The 19,695-nt window shown below is 25.1% G+C and overlaps 1 protein-coding gene across 2 annotated transcripts in view; it reads left to right on the top strand.

The window, feature by feature from the left end:
* Positions 1-19,695, top strand: part of LOC126899057 (uncharacterized) — a 213,365-nt gene that overhangs the window by 147,756 nt on the left and 45,914 nt on the right. For both annotated transcript variants that reach the window (XM_050673580.1, XM_050673581.1), the window contains exons 11-22: positions 3,369-3,435; positions 3,791-3,999; positions 4,084-4,307; positions 4,744-4,937; positions 5,000-5,108; positions 5,190-5,337; positions 7,070-7,313; positions 12,207-12,361; positions 14,534-14,627; positions 15,270-15,526; positions 15,784-16,036; positions 18,912-19,054. In XM_050673580.1, the coding sequence (XP_050529537.1) occupies positions 3,369-3,435; positions 3,791-3,999; positions 4,084-4,307; positions 4,744-4,937; positions 5,000-5,108; positions 5,190-5,337; positions 7,070-7,313; positions 12,207-12,361; positions 14,534-14,627; positions 15,270-15,526; positions 15,784-16,036; positions 18,912-19,054 (2,097 nt within the window). The remainder of the gene's footprint in view (positions 1-3,368; positions 3,436-3,790; positions 4,000-4,083; positions 4,308-4,743; positions 4,938-4,999; positions 5,109-5,189; positions 5,338-7,069; positions 7,314-12,206; positions 12,362-14,533; positions 14,628-15,269; positions 15,527-15,783; positions 16,037-18,911; positions 19,055-19,695) is intronic.

The following is a 19,695-nucleotide window of genomic DNA, read 5'->3' on the forward strand; positions in this document are numbered from 1 at the left end:
TTTTTAGTAATTTTTTTTTTATAAAATTATTTCCATAATATCTTTTTGAATAATTTTCTATATCAAGAATCTAAGAAACTAGAAACCTCTATGTAGTTATAATGTAAAATAGTGATTTAAAATATAATATTTTACTTTAGTATATATCTTAGTAAACAATTTTTTTTATTAGATTTTAAGTTTGTTATTAGGTATAACAAAAGTTTAAATTGAGTTATTCAGTTAACAGTTAACGCCTATACTTCGAATGCTATGAAAGTGTGATCAAGATGTTTACTTTGCGTCAATAACTATAAATTTATTTGTAATTAATCATAAATATTAGCATTCCAATATACAACATAATTATGCCTGTATATTTTTTTAAATATTTTTCTTAGATATTAGGCTTTAATTACTATTTTACTGGGAAGATTATGCAAACAAATATGTAATAAAAAACCATAATTAATTATTATTGATACTTAAATTAAATAGTAGTTTATTAACTGTTTGCTATATTTTTTTCTCTGACTGTAATTATTTAGTTAAATTAGTGTATGAAACACTTAGTTATTAAAGAAATAGATACGAACGTAACATAGTACTACAATACAATCTTCAAATCTTACTTACCTTACTCTAAATTATACATAATTGCTTCTTTATCAATGATTATTATTAATGTTATTGTTATCGTATGAAATTATTGCTTAGGTGTGTGTTTTTTTATTAATATGTTAAACGAGGGTGGATACAGTTGATATTGATGTATATTTATAACGCACACTCTACTCGGATTGTATATCCACTCTATTTATTAAAATGTTTATAACTCAGTGAGTATTTTTCCAAAAATTGTTATTGACCCAACAAAATTTTTTGTTAGAAAATAGCTAAAAAAATGCTCATTTTGAAATAAATAAAAGACTTTTATTTATATCTTTTCTTATTAGTAATAAATAATTTGTTAAAAGATTTCAATAAAATAATAATTGTAACAAAAGTTATATGAGTTAATGAGTTATGAGAAACTGTATATTTGATAATCTCTTAACAAAAACTATTTTGTTATAATAACGAATTATGCTAATATTTAACAAATAATTAGTCTTTTTTACTTCCAATGAAATATTTCAAATAACTCGTTGAAACTTTCTTATTTATTTTAAAGTCAGAAAAAACTCTTTAAAATTTACTTCGTTTAATTTTTAAGAGTTTTTATGCTTAGCAAAAAAATTACTACCTGAATGAGATAAAATTAAATTGTTTAATATAAAAATTAAATGATAGAAACTTATTGTTGACAATTAAATTAAGTTACTTACTCACATCTAATAGAAAACTATGATTAATACCATATATATGAGCTGTAATTAATGTAATTATACCTTTTATCTCTATACCTATATATTCTATATCTAAATGTAATTGTTAACGTTGAAATTGTTGTAATGATATAACCAGCGAGCTGATTATCATACTACCTGTAATTAAATAAAACAATGACAGTAGTATCATACTACTGTCATAGTTTTATTTAATGCTTCACCAAATTATTGACGTTAGGAGTGCATTCAATTAAAATATTATCAATACACGACATTCTATAGGGCCAATGATTTGACTAAGTAATAATATAATTCATATTTAAATAAAAACATCGAAAATACTTTTAAGTTTACCATAGCTGTTGTTTTGTTTTACCTAGAAAAAATATAGAACTGTTTTAACAACGGGGTACAAACATTTGTAAGGTCTGCACGTGTTGTAATAACTAATAAAGTTAAGAAAAATATTACTATTGTATGGTAGTTTTGAAAATAGGAAAGACAATTTCATTACTCAATAAAACGAAAGACTTGAAAAGTTTCAAAGGTATTATTGGTCAGTAAAGAGAATAAAAAAAAAATAGAAATGCTAAAGCATAATTCGTAAGCTAAAGAAGTAAATATTTTTGGTGTGGCAACACGTTTTTATTTTATTTTTTATCTGTAGAATAGGGTAGAAATCGTTAATTCAAATTCTATATGCACCGCGCTATCTATTCGTTTGCATATTTATTATTTAAGCCAACTGATATCAACAACAAAACTATTTCAGTTAAGGGAAACCGGACAAAGCGAAAAGATTAAATTTAGGAGCAAATATAAATAGTATGAAGCATTATTACTAAACATATTTTAATAAGGTATATTATTGTCAAATTATCTCAAATTTTTAATTCTGTATTTGGAATTAATTTTATATTCGTACAATTTTATTTTATAAAATTAAAAATTATTCATTTTGCCTGAGTACCCTAATTTCTGATATAGTGAATATTTAAATTGATTTCAATTTATTTCGACAAAATTTATCTTGTTAAATTATTAAAAAATACCAAACATCATTTTTTGATCTTTAACACCCAAAAAACATCCACTTTCTTAGTCTCAATTTTAATAGTTTTTAATTGAGTAATTTTATCATGTAAGACATCTAAAATTAATTTTAAAAAATAACTTGGACTAGAAACTATTTGTTCAATCTCAAGTGTAGTAGGGCATCTCAATAGAAGAGTAAACAAAATAATAACGCCGGTTAACTGTATTATTGTACTTTAGAATTAACAACGTCAGGAAAATGAGTAAAACATATTTAAAGACAGTTAAGTATAAATACAATTTAAACAAGTCACAAATCAATATAACCAATAATTATTGGAGTATTATAATAACAATTAATAGAATTTACTAACAATAGACAACACGCACTAGATACAGAGAGCATTTACTTTAGATCATTTAGCCGCCGCTAGCACTGATATTCAGCTGCGCTGTTTGCCGATAGTTCCCGGATGGGTGACCATACGGGAATCTTAACAGTGACACACGCCTCACTCCCATACTGGTTCTCTCAGCCATAATAAGCTTAAGTCAGGTCGACAGCCGATATAAAATTCAGTCAACGCGTTTAGGCAGAGCCGATCCCAAATAATTGGGATATGGAGACTATGGCGATGGTGATGATCCTAGCACATACACGAAATACCGGTTATGCTATAAAAAATGTATAGGCCGTACAATTTTTATGAAATTCCTTGGAGAGTGAACTTGCATAACTATTGGCCGAACAGGTCTTTGTTCAGATCACAAACTGGATTTTTAATTACTAAAAATATTCATTCTGGGCAAAAAAAAAATGTTAGTTGTTTCTGTAATCTCATCATTAAATGCTAATACAAGGAAAATATGTTAAATATTTTATTACGCCTTTAATCAGCTAAAAGAAATTCAACCAACCGTTAAATTCTTTTAGCGCATAATAATAAAATTTCAATTCGCTTTAAATGAATCATATTTTCATATTATACTTTTGTAACGAATTACAAAATATTTATTTTATAGGATGAAGGGCGTGTGCGACAAATGTCTCAGAGCTTTAAACCAAAGAAAGTAGAAATCAACGATATCGGTAAGAACTCATTATTCATAGTTATTGTAATTATTAAATGAATGAATCATTTTACAAATCGTTGATTTTTGGATTTATAATGGTGCATTGGTGTAAACATTATGAAATATATTTTTAGTATATTAAAACCCAAGAGAGTGAATTTTTGTATTTATAACAATAACAAACGTTAGGTTGTAACTTGGAATAAAAGAAACCAAATCATATTAATATTTAGAAAATAATTTGTGAAATACATTTCAAAAAATGTATTTTTAATATAATTATTATTACTTCCTCTTGTTTATTTAATGAATTTTCCTTAATTTTAACTTTTCTATTTTTTACTGAATTTTTCTTGTTTTTGTTTCTTTAGGGACAAAATATAAAAATTCGAAAGTTTCTACTGTGTACAACATAGAGAGAAAATTTCAAATTATTTCAAATTTATCAGGCAATATCGAATGTTTAGGGTTTATTTTAAATGGACTTAAAAAGCATATTGTCCGAATACTCCAATATTTAGAAGTTAACTATGATCATTCGTTACTTCATATATGTACACTGTTAAAAAAAATATTAAACGTAAGTAATTCAATAGCAAAAGATTAACAAATCATTAACAAAACAATTTTAAACAATTTAATTTTAATTCTTAAAAATGAACAGGTGGCTGTGATGGAATATGGTGAACAGAGTAATAAAGAAGAGCTAACCGTAGTGTTATGCTCCGTAATGAAAGTATGCTTGAGCGCATTACAAGGAATTCATCATGTTCAATTTACCGCAATGGCAATAATCAACAGGATCATTGACATTTCTATTCAATATCAAGTGTCTTATGTGGAAGTTGTCGAATCCAATTATCTACACCATCCACACTATGTTTCTGCGTAAGTATTATTGAACAGTAATAAATTGTCTTTAATAAAACTTAAGTAGTATGAATATTGATATCAAAAGAAAATTCAATAACATTTTCAATTTTTGTATTTTATAAACAACTTATTTATTCAACGTTGTATTTTCAGCAGTTACTTACTTGCATAACAATAATAACTCAGTGGAAATACATTGAATTATGTACAATTGCTATTTTTTTAGAGTTATAATTGAGAAATGTAATGCTTAAACTTTATTGTTTCTACCACAAAACTAACAAAGAAAAATTACTTAAATGAAGCAATATTTTAAAAAAGTGATAAATTTAACTACTTCGTATAAAACCGTTTAATTAATTCCTAAGATTAATATCAAATGTGTGCCTACAGTTTTTTATTAATATTTGCATTTTATCTCATTAATATAAACTCATTATTCTTTAAACAGTATGAACTCTTGTCGTTGTGGTGAAGATGGTGACCAGGGTAAAACAAAAGAAGACGAGCCTAACGACAAAACGAAGCCGGTAGGGTCGAATATAAAACTCACTTCGGTGTGGAGATACTTAATAGGGGACCAAATATTTAACCCGAAGGCTGGTAGGTCAAAAACAGACGAAAACCCTAGTGAGAGCGTTATAGGTACAATATACATTTAATTGACTTAAATATAAATTACTTAATTTATTTTAAATTATTTTCAGGAATTTTATCCAAAACTAATGTTTTATCTGTGATAAATGTCTTACATAATTCACTTACACTTTATAAGAGGGTAGTAGGAAGTAAACGTCTTTGTACACCTAGTCAGAGGTAAGGCCATAATTACTATAAAACGAACAATACTACTTAACTATTATATATACACACGAAAACTATTTTTTAACTTTATAGATCCAGTCAGTGTAGTTGCCACTGTTTACAATTATTAAGTGCTAGAACCCTTTTGTTTATGTCGCTCAACGAAAACGTCAAAAGTGAATTAGCTAAAGAGCCACAACTTAAAATCTTAGCAGCATCATTGGATTACACAAATGATCCGGTAAGATCTATTTTTTTTTTAATTTTAGTATTTTGAAAAGTTAACATCGTGCTCTAAAATACTCAGATTTTCCTTTATTTTTCTATAAAACTACCACATGCTAAAAATGTCGTGGAAAATTATTATATAGACTTTTTATAAAACTTTAAAAGAATAAAACCAAAAATTTTAATGTAATCAAAAGAAATTCTTATTAAAAGTATTTAAATTCATACCAAAATGATAATTATTTTTTTATTTATCTTTATGAACTTATTTGGAAACTAGAACAAACAATATAAAATTATTATGGTCCAAAGAATTGAAAACATATAACCACAAAATGTTTATATAGTATTTATTTAAACAAAAATAAGTTGAAATTTAGAATATAACTCTTAAGAAGGTTTTCCATATCTTTATTATGATTTTATATTATTCTAAGAATTTGATAGCAAAAGCGGTAGTACTAAACTAACATTACAAATAAATAAAATGAGTTAGTTTTATTATTTTAGTTAGTATTATTTTAAAGTCATGTTATATCTTAATAACATTTTATTAAAAGAACACGTAATAAAATTATTAGATATTTATTAGCTGAATTAGTTTCCGTTATGTTCTAGGATAACCATTGAAATACATTTTTTAAAGAAAATACTTGACACATTAGATTTTTTTAGTTGAAAAATTAAATGTAAATTTCACATAAGTATAATTTATTGAGGTATTTAAAAGTTCATGTTTATTAAAATGTACAATTGTAATTATCATTTCATTGAGTCATTTTTAAATTAGTTAAGAAATAAACTTCTATTGGTCTATCTTCTTCATTCACAATAATTCAAATTTTAAGAGTTTAATGTTATTTATTTTGTGTTAAAAAATACTTATATAGTCAACATTTCTTTATTTTGTAATTTTTGAAACGAAATATTCTTAAAATGAAATTATTTATTAATAATATATCGATTAGTATAACAGTTTAGTGTATTGATGATCATATATAATTTTTTTTTATCCGATTTCCTTATTAACTCAACTTCCCCTATTACTAAATATCAAATTAATGTAATCTTAAATATATTTTGATATGAAAAACTTAGTCCATATGCTTATTAAATAAGCATATGGATATTATAAATAAGCCTTATTTATAGAAATTACTCTGATTATAATGTTGATCATCTATAGATTATACATAATAATGTATGCATTATTCTTTATTGAAGAAATACAAAAAAGCAAGTAAACGCCTGTAACATATAATTTAAAATATACATATTTTTGTACCTTGGTCTAGAATCAACATGATACCCTTAGTAGAACGTTAATATTACAGATTAATGTAACAACTATTCAATCACAGTGTAAAACTTAACATAGTTTGAAGCAGACCGTCTTCACACAAGAAGTACATACTGTAGATGCTTGTATTTCTATGAAAGTATTTACGTTAAAGTGCAACACTGTTTTGTTTTTCGTTTATAATTGTGATTTGGATAAATTTAATCAATGATAAAAGGTTTTACAGTTAGCTATAGAATAATGTTTTTAATTTTTAATTTTAAATTTAATATTTATATTAATCTACTTGTTTTAAAAATGTTTAATAGATTGAACCTTAAAGAGAATAAATTTTCCTTTTCCTTTCCTTATTTAATAGCACTTATTTTGTTAATGTTTTTTGAGTAAATTCTGTATTTTTATAAAGTACTTGATATTTCTTGTATACGGTTTATTATTGTTACAGCAACTGCTTGTGTTGGTGTTGCAAATAGTCGCTTCTGTCGCATTAAATACTAAACATCATCAAGACTTGATTGACCGCGACATTCCCAATGTTCTTAATCAGTTATTATTGCCATCGGATGAATGGTACTATACTAATCATAGCTCCAAGTATGGTCGATACGTAAAATATCATGCGGCCAAAATTTTGGTTTATTTGGGCTTCTCGTATAGGATAACGTTTTCAATATTTGATATGTTTCAAGGTACGTTTTATTGTTATGCTTCAGTAGACTTAGTTAAAAGATTAGTGACCACACACAAAGAATGCTGATTAACAAAACGGTAGCAAGGGGGTCGTGGTATAGTTGGATAAAGTATAGATGATATCTGACAGTGATTAAAATAACATCATAAGAAATGCTTCAATGCAAATTTGTAGATAGTGTTTAATTTTAAGAGATTGGTAGATTATTTCAAAAGCAAGAAGAATCTTTAACTAGACACTAATTGTTTAAAAAAATCAATTGAGAATTGAGAAAAATGAATGACAAACACAAAAAAAATACTACCATATAGTAAAATATTTTAATATGAATAAGAAATTCACTTTTCATTACAGTGGTGGTGTCCTTGATATTCATTGAAGTTATACAATCTAAATGAGATAAAAATCAAATGAACTTGGAATTTTATTTCCATCACAAAAAGAATTCGTAATCCGAGCGTAGAAGACTGCATTATTTTTGATGCAGCCAACGTGCATTACATGAAATTTTAGCTAAAAATAATAATTTAAACTAGTTCAAAAATTCAAAGGAGCTTTTTTTTCTTACTTTGAAGAGGAAAAATAATCAAAATAAATTTTAATTTATATTTAATATAAGTTAAATTCATGTAAATGTTATAAAAATTGGTAGACTCATAACTATGGCAGTATTTTAAAATAAACAAAACTAAAATTTGAACACAACACATATCATGCTTTTAGCATGTTTTACTATGATGTGTTTTTTTTTTTTATTATTATTTTTTTTGTGTCTTTAAACGCTCAATCTCAGCTCTTGCTGGACCGATTTTGTTGAACAATATGTTAAATGAATTACAAATCGTATCTAGTCGAAGACATTACCCGCAAAAATTGAAAAAACTTCCCTTGTTCACCGTAAACGGGAGAAATCCCCCCAAAAATTACAAATTTAAAAATTGCTAATTTTCGACATTTTTAAAAATTTTTTTACTTAAAATTGCACTAACTTTTTAAAAATGACCAAATCAATATAATTTTTTTTTATAGATACCTTAGGTATTTACTTATCATTTTATATATTTTTGTGAACATTTGACCCTTTACCAGCCCACAGGAAGGGTTTCAAAATGGTAATTTTTTCACAAAAAATTAACTTTTGAAAATGTTCCGGAAAGACTGACACTTTTATATATACTTTAAATTAAAGCTTATGTAATTTACTTTATTATGGAAAAAAAAATTTCGGAATTCATTTTGTCTTCATAATGAAAATAGTTACCAAATGCTATTTTTGTGTAAAAATTCTCGATTTTACTTTTTACATTTTTAACTTATGTTATAACTTTTTGAAAAATGTATGGATCAATATTATTATTTTTTTACAATAAATTTTTATATACCCCTTTCATCTGACACATTTTTATTGTAAATCGGATCATTCCCCATGATAGAAGGAGGGTCAAAACTTTAAATATGCGTATTAAAACTAGAGCATTTTCAATTTAATTTTTGAAAGTATTCCAAAAATACTGACACCTATATCTATACTTTAAATTAAAGCTTATGTAATATAATTTATTTTTAAAAAAAGAAATTTGACCTCTAGACTTGTCTTCATGGTGAAAATATAATTCTTTTTTTTATAGATGCATGATGTCTTTACCTATCATTTGCTACCGAATGCTATTTTTGTGTGAAAATGCTCTATTTTATTTTTTACTTTATTGTGCTATAACTTATTGAAAAGTGTATGGATCAATACAATTTTTTTATGAGAAATAATATTTATATACCTTTTTCATTCGACATACTTTATCTTGATCAGGATATTAATAAGGAAATAACAGATCATGCAGCTTTTGGAATAATCCACCATTTTTTTTAAATTAAACACTATCTAAAGATTTGCATCGAAGCGTTATTTTTTGATAGTGAATTTAATCATTGTCAGATATCATTATACTTGATACAACTATGCACGTCACCACTGTGCCACGACCCCTCTGCACTGGGTTTTTTTTTTACTTAAAACTGCCATAACTTTTATAAAAATAACCAAATTAATATATATATATATATATAGATGTATGATGTTTCACCTTTCATTTGGTATTTTTTTTTATAAATCTGACCCTTTACCTGTCCTTAGGGGTGATTTAAAATGACAACTTTTTTACAAAAATTTAACTTTTGAAAGTGCTTCGGAAAGTCTGACACTTTTATATATATCTTAAATTAAAGCTAATATAATGCACTTTATTATGAAAAAAAAAATGTCTGACTTTATGTTGTCTTTACTGTGAAAGTAGCTACCGAATGCTATTTTTATGTGAAAATTCTCGATTTTATTTTTAACATTATAATGGTATAACTTATTGAAAAGTGTATGGATTCTTTTTTTATTCGACATACTTTATCTTAATCAGTAATTAATAAGGAAATAACAGATCCTATACCTTTTGGAATAATCCACAAATTTTTTTAAATTAAATACTATGTAAAGATTTGCATCGAAACGTTTTCTATAATAATGATTTTAATCACTGTCAGATATCATTATCACCACTGTGCCGCGACCCCCTTGTGCTGGTTTTTAACTATGGCAGCCAATAGCAATGAACGAGGAAAGTTTTTTTTTTTAACTACTAATATATGAAATAAGCTTTATTTTAACATATGATTAAATTTTGGAGTATTTCTGGAACATTTTCAAAACTTATGTTGAAAAATTTTAATTTTTGTGCATAAGTTGCTATTTTGAATTCCCTTCTGAGGGTAGATAAAGTAGGTCAGATTTTGGAAAAATGTATATCAAATGAAAGGGATATATCTAAGGTTTTAATATAAAAAAAAAATTATTTTAATTAGTTCATTTTTTTAAAAATTATGGCTGTTTTAAGAATAAAATTTAAAAAATGTCAAAAACATGACCATTACAATTTAGAAAGCCTAGGCAGGAGTATAGCCACTTCAAATTCTATAATCGTATAATTTATTCATCGATATTAATTGAAAGTTGTGAATTTTGAATGAATAGTGCAGCAAAGAAGTTTTCATATTCACTATTGGTTTTACTTACTTATCATTTTATGATATAACCGTTATATTTCGCCGCTTGGGGCAGTGAATAAACATGGGGCAGCTAAATGTTTTACATATTTCATCAATTCATTTTTCTAAACAAATATTTTATGATTCTTAGCAATACTTGTAAATATTTTACTAGTGGTGTAAATTGATACGAATAAAATTATTTGACCACAGATCAGTGGTGGTCAAATAATTAAGTACGAATTTTACTAAAAATAAAATTGTATTAAAATGCTTGCAACTCTATAAATATTTCTCCTAAATTAATTATCGATTCATTTCATTAATTTTTTAAGCAAAATACTAAAAATTAGATATTTTAAAATTTTGAAAAAAGTTAAATCAAAAAAATTGTTTTTCTATTATTATCAAAAATAAATACTAATAAATAAAACTATTAATCATAAATTATTAAAAAAAAAAAAACTAAATGTTAGTTGTAACATAAGTTACAGAAGAACTCTTATATTCTGTATACATGGTGATTGATTTAAGTTGACCACTAGATTTTATCTAAATAATAATAATTTTTAGAAATATTTTTAGGTTACTTAATAAATATTTATTTTTCAATTTTTCTAGTGGTTAAATATTTTTAAGGACTACTCTATATATATATACATACTTTGCGAGCTTAAATGATAGAAAATTGATCCCATTAAGAAAATGAAAGGTCAATAACAACACGTCATTAAATCATTTAAATTTAGAGGTTATAAAGTTGTAAATTCCTATTTAAAGAATTCTATCGTTGTAATATTCAATTCTATAAAAAAAACTAAATAATTCAGATTAAAAAATTAATTTTTTTTTGTTGGTACGTTCCTCTAATACTTTACCGACGAACTTTTAACCCAGTATTTTGAAAATTATTAATATTTTTAAAAGTAGTGAGGTGAGAGCTATATTATTTTTATTATTTAACATTATATTCCTTCTCTTGCTAAAGTATAAATGTATTAGTAACTTGAGATATACTAGTCCGCAATCTATTATCAACCAACCATTTTCATTTAGGTTACTATCTAATAAAAACCCAAATTAATTGTGTACGTTTTCATTAAAAAAAATTATGATAGTATCCTTTTAAGAAACATAAATCTAAATAGTAGTATTTATTAAATTTATAAATAAAAAAAAAATTCTCAAAATTATTATTATTTTAGAAGAAATTTGGTGGTTAACGATATATCAATCATCTATAGTATTTAATCAATGCCGTAGCTATAAAAAATACACGAGTAAGTTTTTCAAAATTTTCTTAAATAAACAGAGAAGACCAAATTTTTAACCTATGAAATTTTATCACCCATGGTTGTAAAATTAGACATTTAGGCCATATTTTTATCCTGGATGCTATTTAACACTATTTTATTGAAAAATAAAACTATATCTAAAAAAGAGTACTACATATACCAAACTTATAGCGACATCAGAGTGAAACGCGCAGGTAAAATTATGATTTGGGAGTGCATTGGGGTAGTCCAATGATTTTGTTCGGATTAAACGTTGACTAAGTCTGTGCTTCTTCATTACCATATTGAACTCCAGACGACTTACTTGACATGGAAGAATATTCTGAATTTCTTATTTACAAACTCTTACCGTTGAACAATTTTTCTATTTCTGCCCTTAAAGATTTATTGTATCAATCAAATGATAAAGATGGTTAGAATTATATCATTAATAAATAATAATTTGTCAAAATATTATTTAACATTAATATTTATAAAAATGCTAACAAAATATAATTTTTAAAAACTACTTCACAATCATTAAAAAATTGTTAATATTTTATATTAATATTCGTTACACATAGATATGCCAGCGCATCCCCCATTAATGAATACTCACGAGGATAGCTATATTGCAATGACATCAATGACACCTAGTTACGTGTTGTCTTTGGATCGAAGTAAATTGCTAGGAGTTTCAATTGAAACGGCAATAGCAAGTGTATTGAAAGAAATTGAGGTAAGTGATTAAAAAAATAAAATAAAAATATTTTCCAATTTAAATTTATTTCATAATGATTTATGATTACATTATTAATTATTACATGACATGAAGTACACATTAAAGTTTAATTATTCACAATCATATTTTATTAATTCCAATAATTTTTATTTCCATTGTATTTATAAACAAAAAATTAAACACTGTTATTATTCATCTTAACAGACTATTAGTACTGATGTTGTAAACGTTTACGAGTTATGTACATAACAACAGGTAGTTGTGGAGCGTCACGTGTTTTATGTATTCTGTCGGGATTTTATTTTTTAACAGAAAACTTCTTAAAAACGAAGTAAAATACAGTGATAATATAACAATGTTCTTTTTTTTGTAAAATAAAATAAACTTTTTTAATTAATATTTTACCTAAAATGTTCATATTTTTAGAATAGTTAAATAAATAATTCTAAATTATATAAGTATACAAAATGATTAATTTATTGTTATCCACTTAGAATGTAATCCAATTAATAGAATTACTAGTTAAAAATAATAAGTTTTAGTAAAAATTTGTTAATAATTAAAATTGAAAAATTAACTTTTAACAATTTAACAATTTACAACTGCATATTTTATAAGCAAACAATGTTGAAAAATCATCCAATTAATAAAATGACTAGTTTATAACTTTTGAACCCGTATTTTGGAAATTAATAATATTTTTAAAAGTGGACAAATGGAGAGCAGCCGGTTTTGTTATTTTTTATCATTATGCATTACTGTGTTAAGCTCCTCCTCACACCTAGGTATAAAGTCGTTAATAAATTCTAAAATAATTACTGAAAAGTTTTATTGATTATTCATATTCTTAGTCATTTTATAACATATAAACTTATAAAAATATAAATATATAAATATATACTTTCCATAAAAAAATTAAGTTTGTTCCCTTATAAAGGATGATGGGTAGACCTTGAAAATATTTAGGTATTTATAAATCAAGAAATAACTAAAACTCAAACAAAAAATTCTTTACAAAATTATTATTGTGTAAAAGAAATCTAGTGGTCAATCATTAATTAATCAACCTGCATACATTAAAATGCAAGTTACTATTTTCACAAAAAATAAAAGGAATGAATGAATCAGTCCCCCTTTCCATAAGATTAAGGATATTACAAAAATTTAGTAATTGTATTATAATAACAACTTTAGAATGTTTATTTTAACATTATGTTGACGAAAATATGAACATTTATTATAGCCTAACAGATTAATGCATATTATCATACAATAATTTTAATGTATTTTGAACATTTTATAATGATTTGATTAAAAAATTACTTTTAAATCACTCGTTTTTCTAAGTAATCTAGGCGAAACAAAATAACTACAAGTGTTGTTTATTGAAACGCTACAATATTATTTTAATTATAATCATCTTATATGAGTAAAACGTTTTTGATTAAATTTTAAGATAAATAAATGAATTATTTGTTTAAATAACCTAGTGATCTAATTAATGAGCGTGCAGTGTTCATTTTCCACGAAAAATTAATTCAAAAAAATAAATTGAGCATGATGTATCTTAATTGTGAACATTCAAAATGTTCTTTGTATAGAATACAAAATTATGCTTTAACATCTCGAACTTATAATAAAAATTAATAAAAGGAGTAATTAGAATATTTTAAGAAACAACTTAAAAATATGATGTACTATTGTATTTATAAAAATATTATATTAAATGATATTAATTTGAAATTATTATCAGGAATCCACCACGCCAAAACCATTAACAATGTTGAATTGTTTTTATCAATTTTTTTAAACTGATTATTTTTTACCATGTTATCCCACAACTTTAGTTATTCACAAAAAATCTTCTATATCATTAAATTTTGAAAAAATTCATTTTTATATATGAACTTGATGGTATATTTACCATTTATAATACAGTAATTACACGTAAGTTTTTAGTCAGTTAGACATTGCCTATACGTCAAGTAGAAACATTCAAAATAATGTTAAATTATGAAGTAAATTTGTCATGTGATGGAACAATTATACAGGGTGTTCAGTAAGTCAGGAAACGGGTATCTATTGTTCTTATTGTTACAAACAATGAGAACAATAGATACCCGTTTCCTGACTTACTGAACACCCTGTATATCGTTTATATTTTTGTAGAATTCTCTGAATCAAACTACTACTACTACTACTGAAATATTCACGTTGCATTGGGCATTAAATGGTAAATCATACAGTCTTCTGGAAAAAACCGGTTTGTTCATAAAATTTATTTAGTGTGTTTGTAATTTTAAATTTTTTCTATATTCTAATAATGTGTTCAGTGCTAAAAATTTTTAATTTCTCATGATATATTTAACATACAAATTATCAAATGATGATTTTTTATTTTTTAGGTAACTTTAGATAATAGACATTTTTATACTTGGATTTTTTCTCTTAAACAATAAAATCATTTTTATCATTCTTATAATTTTCATGTAAAAAACTTTTGTAGAATTATATATATTTGAAAAAGTTCTACTTTTAAGTCTTAACATTTTATGAGTGAGAAAAACTTTTATACGTTAAATATTAAATTTCAACACACAATGTACATTGTGATAATATCTGATATTTTTAACTAATACTTTTAACTTTAAATGTTTACCTATTTAAAAAGCTTCACTATTTTTTTTTTTTATTATATAATGCGAAAAATATATTATTTTTCCAAAAAATTACTGATTACCTAAAATTAGGTAATTTCGTCCAAACAAAGTTCATCTATGCTTAAACTTATTCAAGTTTATGGTTAAATGTATTATTAAAAAACATTTATTAACGAAATTTTTAGTTTTTATTATATGTTTGTATAATTTTTATAAAATAATATATTATACAATCAATATTTTAGAAAAACCACTTGAACGAAGGTATCCAACCGATGTGCATTCATCGCTATTTGTTCAAATGTTTGTCGCGTGTGCTGCAAGTGTGATTGATCCTATACTATTGATCAGATTACTTGCTCATCGGTTGATCACTACGCCAGTATATCCAAAAAATAGTTCAAGCATAACATCAATGTCTGCGCAAGATCAAATGGGACCCAAAAAACCAAGAAGTCGGGCTTCTTCGACAGATACTAATGCAAGCACTCGCAGAAAAAGAGTAAATCTTCATGTTAATTGATAATAACCTGAAATATAATTTTTTAACGTCAGCTAATTGTTGATTTTTTTTTAGTATTTGCTTGTTTTATATTCATTTTTTCATATTACAAAATAGCGTGTACTTATAGTAAGTTATCTTCTGCTAAGAGTACAGAATTTTTTGTTTGGTAAATACTAAAGAAATCTCAATCGTGAAAAGACTTAAATTTTATATTTAAAAATTTCTTATTATGGATGACATTTTTAATTTAATAGTTCAATTTAAGTTTGGATACAACAAAATGTTATGGATACGATCAGTTAGACACCACTTCAAAAGTTAAAGTAAAATCAAGTAGCTCTCAATTTCGTCGCCGTAGAAGTAGCTCAAGCAGTACAGGTGGCTTTGGAATCGAACCAGCTATCCAAGCTACAGTGAATGCTTTTTCACATATTATAAGACATGATTTGTTTAAAGATAACTCAATGAGTCCTGATATGGAAAGCGAAGAATACCGAAACTCTTGTGGTCAGTTATAATTTAAAATTGCAATTTACATTACCATATATTATTTTCTAAATCACAAATATATAATCAATATATAAGGTGTTGAGTAAGTAAGGAAATGAGTTTCTATTGTTCTCATTGTTTGTAACAATTTACCTGTTTCCTTACTTACTGAACACTCTGTATAATTTAGTTACCTAAAATAATTTTATGAAATACAATGTGATGAAGAAAGCATTCTACTAGTGACTAATTGTTACTAGTTTAAAATTGTGCTTCTTCTAATACTTTCTAAATTGATTATTATAACTTTTAATTATAATTCCTATTTTATTGAAAAAAAACTGTTTTTACTTCGCATCAATTTTTTCCATAATTTTTGAAATTTAATTGACATTTAAATTTATATTGTGATATAAAAATTGTATCACAATTATATAGTTATTATAAAACAATAATTATTATTATTTTATCTTTTTAAAATATGAAAATTTGTTTTCTTAATTAGTAAAATAATTATTTTTAATTAAAATAAATATTTCACTAAATAATTAAATATCATACCTGCTAAATAAATAATTTTAACATTCACGGTGATCCTTTTAATGCTAGTCTCTCGGTTTAATTTAAAATATAGATTAAAGTATATCTATTTATATCATTAGATATATCTTGTCTACACTTCATTCGCCACTGTAAATGTTTTATAGCTATTGAAGTAATGTTCAAAAGTTGTTATCAACCAATAATTTTTTCAACTATATAATTTTCTACTTTTTAAGTTGGTTATATATATATATATATTTTTTTTTTTTAAGGTTTAATCCAGGTCATTTAGGCTTATTGCCGCTTCCACTATCTTCTTCCATGCTTCTCTGATACTGACAGTTCTTCTCCGTTACGTACTCCTAGCATACTGAGATCTTCCTTGACTGGGTCATCCCATCGTTGTCTAGGCCTTCTTTTCGGTCTACGTTTCTTTGGCTTCCATTTCGTGATGGTCGATATAAATTGGTCCTCTGCTTTCCAGGTGTGACCGGCCCACCTTATCCTCAGGCTCTTGACAGTGGAAACTATATTGGACTCGTTAAATAAAGCATTAAGTTCTCTATTTGATCTTATCTCATAGCCTTCGTCATTTCTTTTCGGCTTGAATATTTTTCGCAGGATTTTCCTTTCGAAAATCATTAATTTGTTTTCGTCAGACTTGGTAGACGCTCATGCCTCACAGGCATATAGTACAATTGGTCTAACAATGATTTTACTATCGAATTTTTGTTTTTCTTGATAATATTTTAGACTTAAATGACTGGACTAGTGAAAAATAACATTTGGATTACTTCGTGGCTATCTGTCTGCGAGTTTATATTTACTCCTAAGTACTTGAAGTTTCGAACTCTTTCAAATGACAAATCTTTTATTGTTATAGCATTTTGTGGATGATCTCTCCCTGATATAATCATGAATTTGGTTTTGTTTTCATTAATAATAAGTCCAATCTTTTTCGCTGCATCAATTAAAATTTCAGTTGTTCTCTTGAGACTATCCTCTGTCTCTGTTATTACAACTATGTCATCTGCGTACGCGGCCAAAAATATTTTTTTTTCAAACCTTGTGGCTCGCTTTGCAGTACTTCTCTAACTACCGATTCCACGCAATGTTAAATAAGATCGGAGACAGAGCATCTCTGTGTTTTACTCCTTTGTTCACTATAATTTCCTCTGATATTACCGAGTTGAACTTAACGTTGCACCTTAAGTTTTGCATACATGCTTTTACCATCCTAACGAGTATATATGAAGAGCGAATGTGTCAAACGTTCTATGTGCCAAAGGCCACAATCTTGTATATGTTTCAAATGTCAATTAAATTTTTTACTTGTACAAAATTGCGTTCATAGATGGTGTTCGTTCTGTGAGACATGCCCATTATACCATTGTTTTTTGTGTTTTCTGAACAAATATTTTTTTGGCACATAGAACGTTTGACACATTCACTCTTCATATATATATATATATTAGGATGTCCCTTATTTTGAAAATTTTGGAAATTCTTCGGGATCACCACCCAAATTTGTGTGTATACATATAAAAAGTGGCTACAAAAAAATTTAGGCCGATCAGATAAGTTTGACCCGTGCTGACTTGGGGTTGAAAATCGGCCAAAAGGGTTACTTTTTTAGTTTTTAGCAATTAACTCGTAAATTAGCGCTCTCGCAAAAAAAAAATATTGAAACTAAATTGTAGATTTAATTGTTTTGTATAAATTAAATCCTTACAGTTTTTCTTTTAAAATCATTAGTTTTCTAGAAAAATGTCAAAATACATAACATTTCGTAAAATTACCGAAATTAGCCTATTTACGAATATTTCATCACATATGACGAACCATAATAATATGACCATAGTAATATGATCGAGCTATTTCATCTATAGCAATAAAACGATCGGTTCAATGAAATTTGTTCTTATTACTTTTATTTCGTAAAATTTAATTTTAAACAATTCTTGTATGAAACATTAGGTCGTATCACATATATATATATATATATATGTTTTTATTTAAAAAAATTAAGATGGTACCATTTTGAATAACAAAGCATAGACTTAAATAGTTGGCGTTAAAAATAAAATAAATAAAAATAAAGTTGACACAATTTTAAGATATAAAGGATAAATTAAAAAATTAATCAGTGACTGATAATTAAGGAATATAAGGAATTAAAAATTATTTTCTTAACATGATTATTATTTTAATAGAAATGAAGTCTCTAGAATTAAAAGAAATACCTTTATATATATATATATATAAATATGTAATTTTAGAAGTAATGATTGTCCCATTTATTTAGTAGTACAATTTATAACTTATATTGTATTTAATTTTTTGTTCATAGTTTCCTTAACTTCAACAAAACCTCAGACGAATACGAATAACAGTAATTTTTTTCCATTGCCAAGGAAAAGACAATCATTTAAACTATCAAACATACGTACCAATAATAGTGAACGGTCTAAATCACAAGCCAATATTTCAAAGGTAGTTATTAAAGAAATAATGTGCAAAACTAATTATGTATGATTCATAATATATTAAATTCAGACTGTTGTGCTATTTTCTAATTCAATGAAAATGAATATCTTCATGAAACCTATTTCCTATTGTAATTTTTTTTTAAGTTTTCCCAATTTAATATATTCCCTTTATCTCATAGTATATTTATATGTACATAGAATGCTGTGATTAATTTAAATGAAATATATTTAACATATATGTATGTATAATAATGTATTGACAAATTTACTTACTTTTGATCTACCAAGTAATTTGAATTAATTTTTTTTTTAATAACTTATAAATTTCTATACTACGTTAAGAACTTATTTTTATTATTTATATTTAATTAATAAGAATAAACATTAATTTTTTTTTTTTTTGAAATTTCAATAAGTTCATTTTTTAGCCTTTTTTTTTATAAAAATTGAACGGTTCAATAACAATTTTAAGATGAGTACTTATTGAGCTACAATATTAATAATATATACTTTGCTAGTGCTACATATCTACTCTATGTATTTAATTTTTGTAACACAGTAATTTCGCGTTCTAAAATTGTTATTAATCCATTAAAATTTTTATAAAAAATAATTTATTAGTTAATAATTACTTTTAGGACCATT

Source organism: Daktulosphaira vitifoliae, unplaced genomic scaffold (genome assembly GCF_025091365.1).
Source record: "Daktulosphaira vitifoliae isolate Bord-2020 unplaced genomic scaffold, ASM2509136v1 Scaffold_2, whole genome shotgun sequence".
NCBI lineage: Eukaryota > Metazoa > Arthropoda > Insecta > Hemiptera > Phylloxeridae > Daktulosphaira > Daktulosphaira vitifoliae.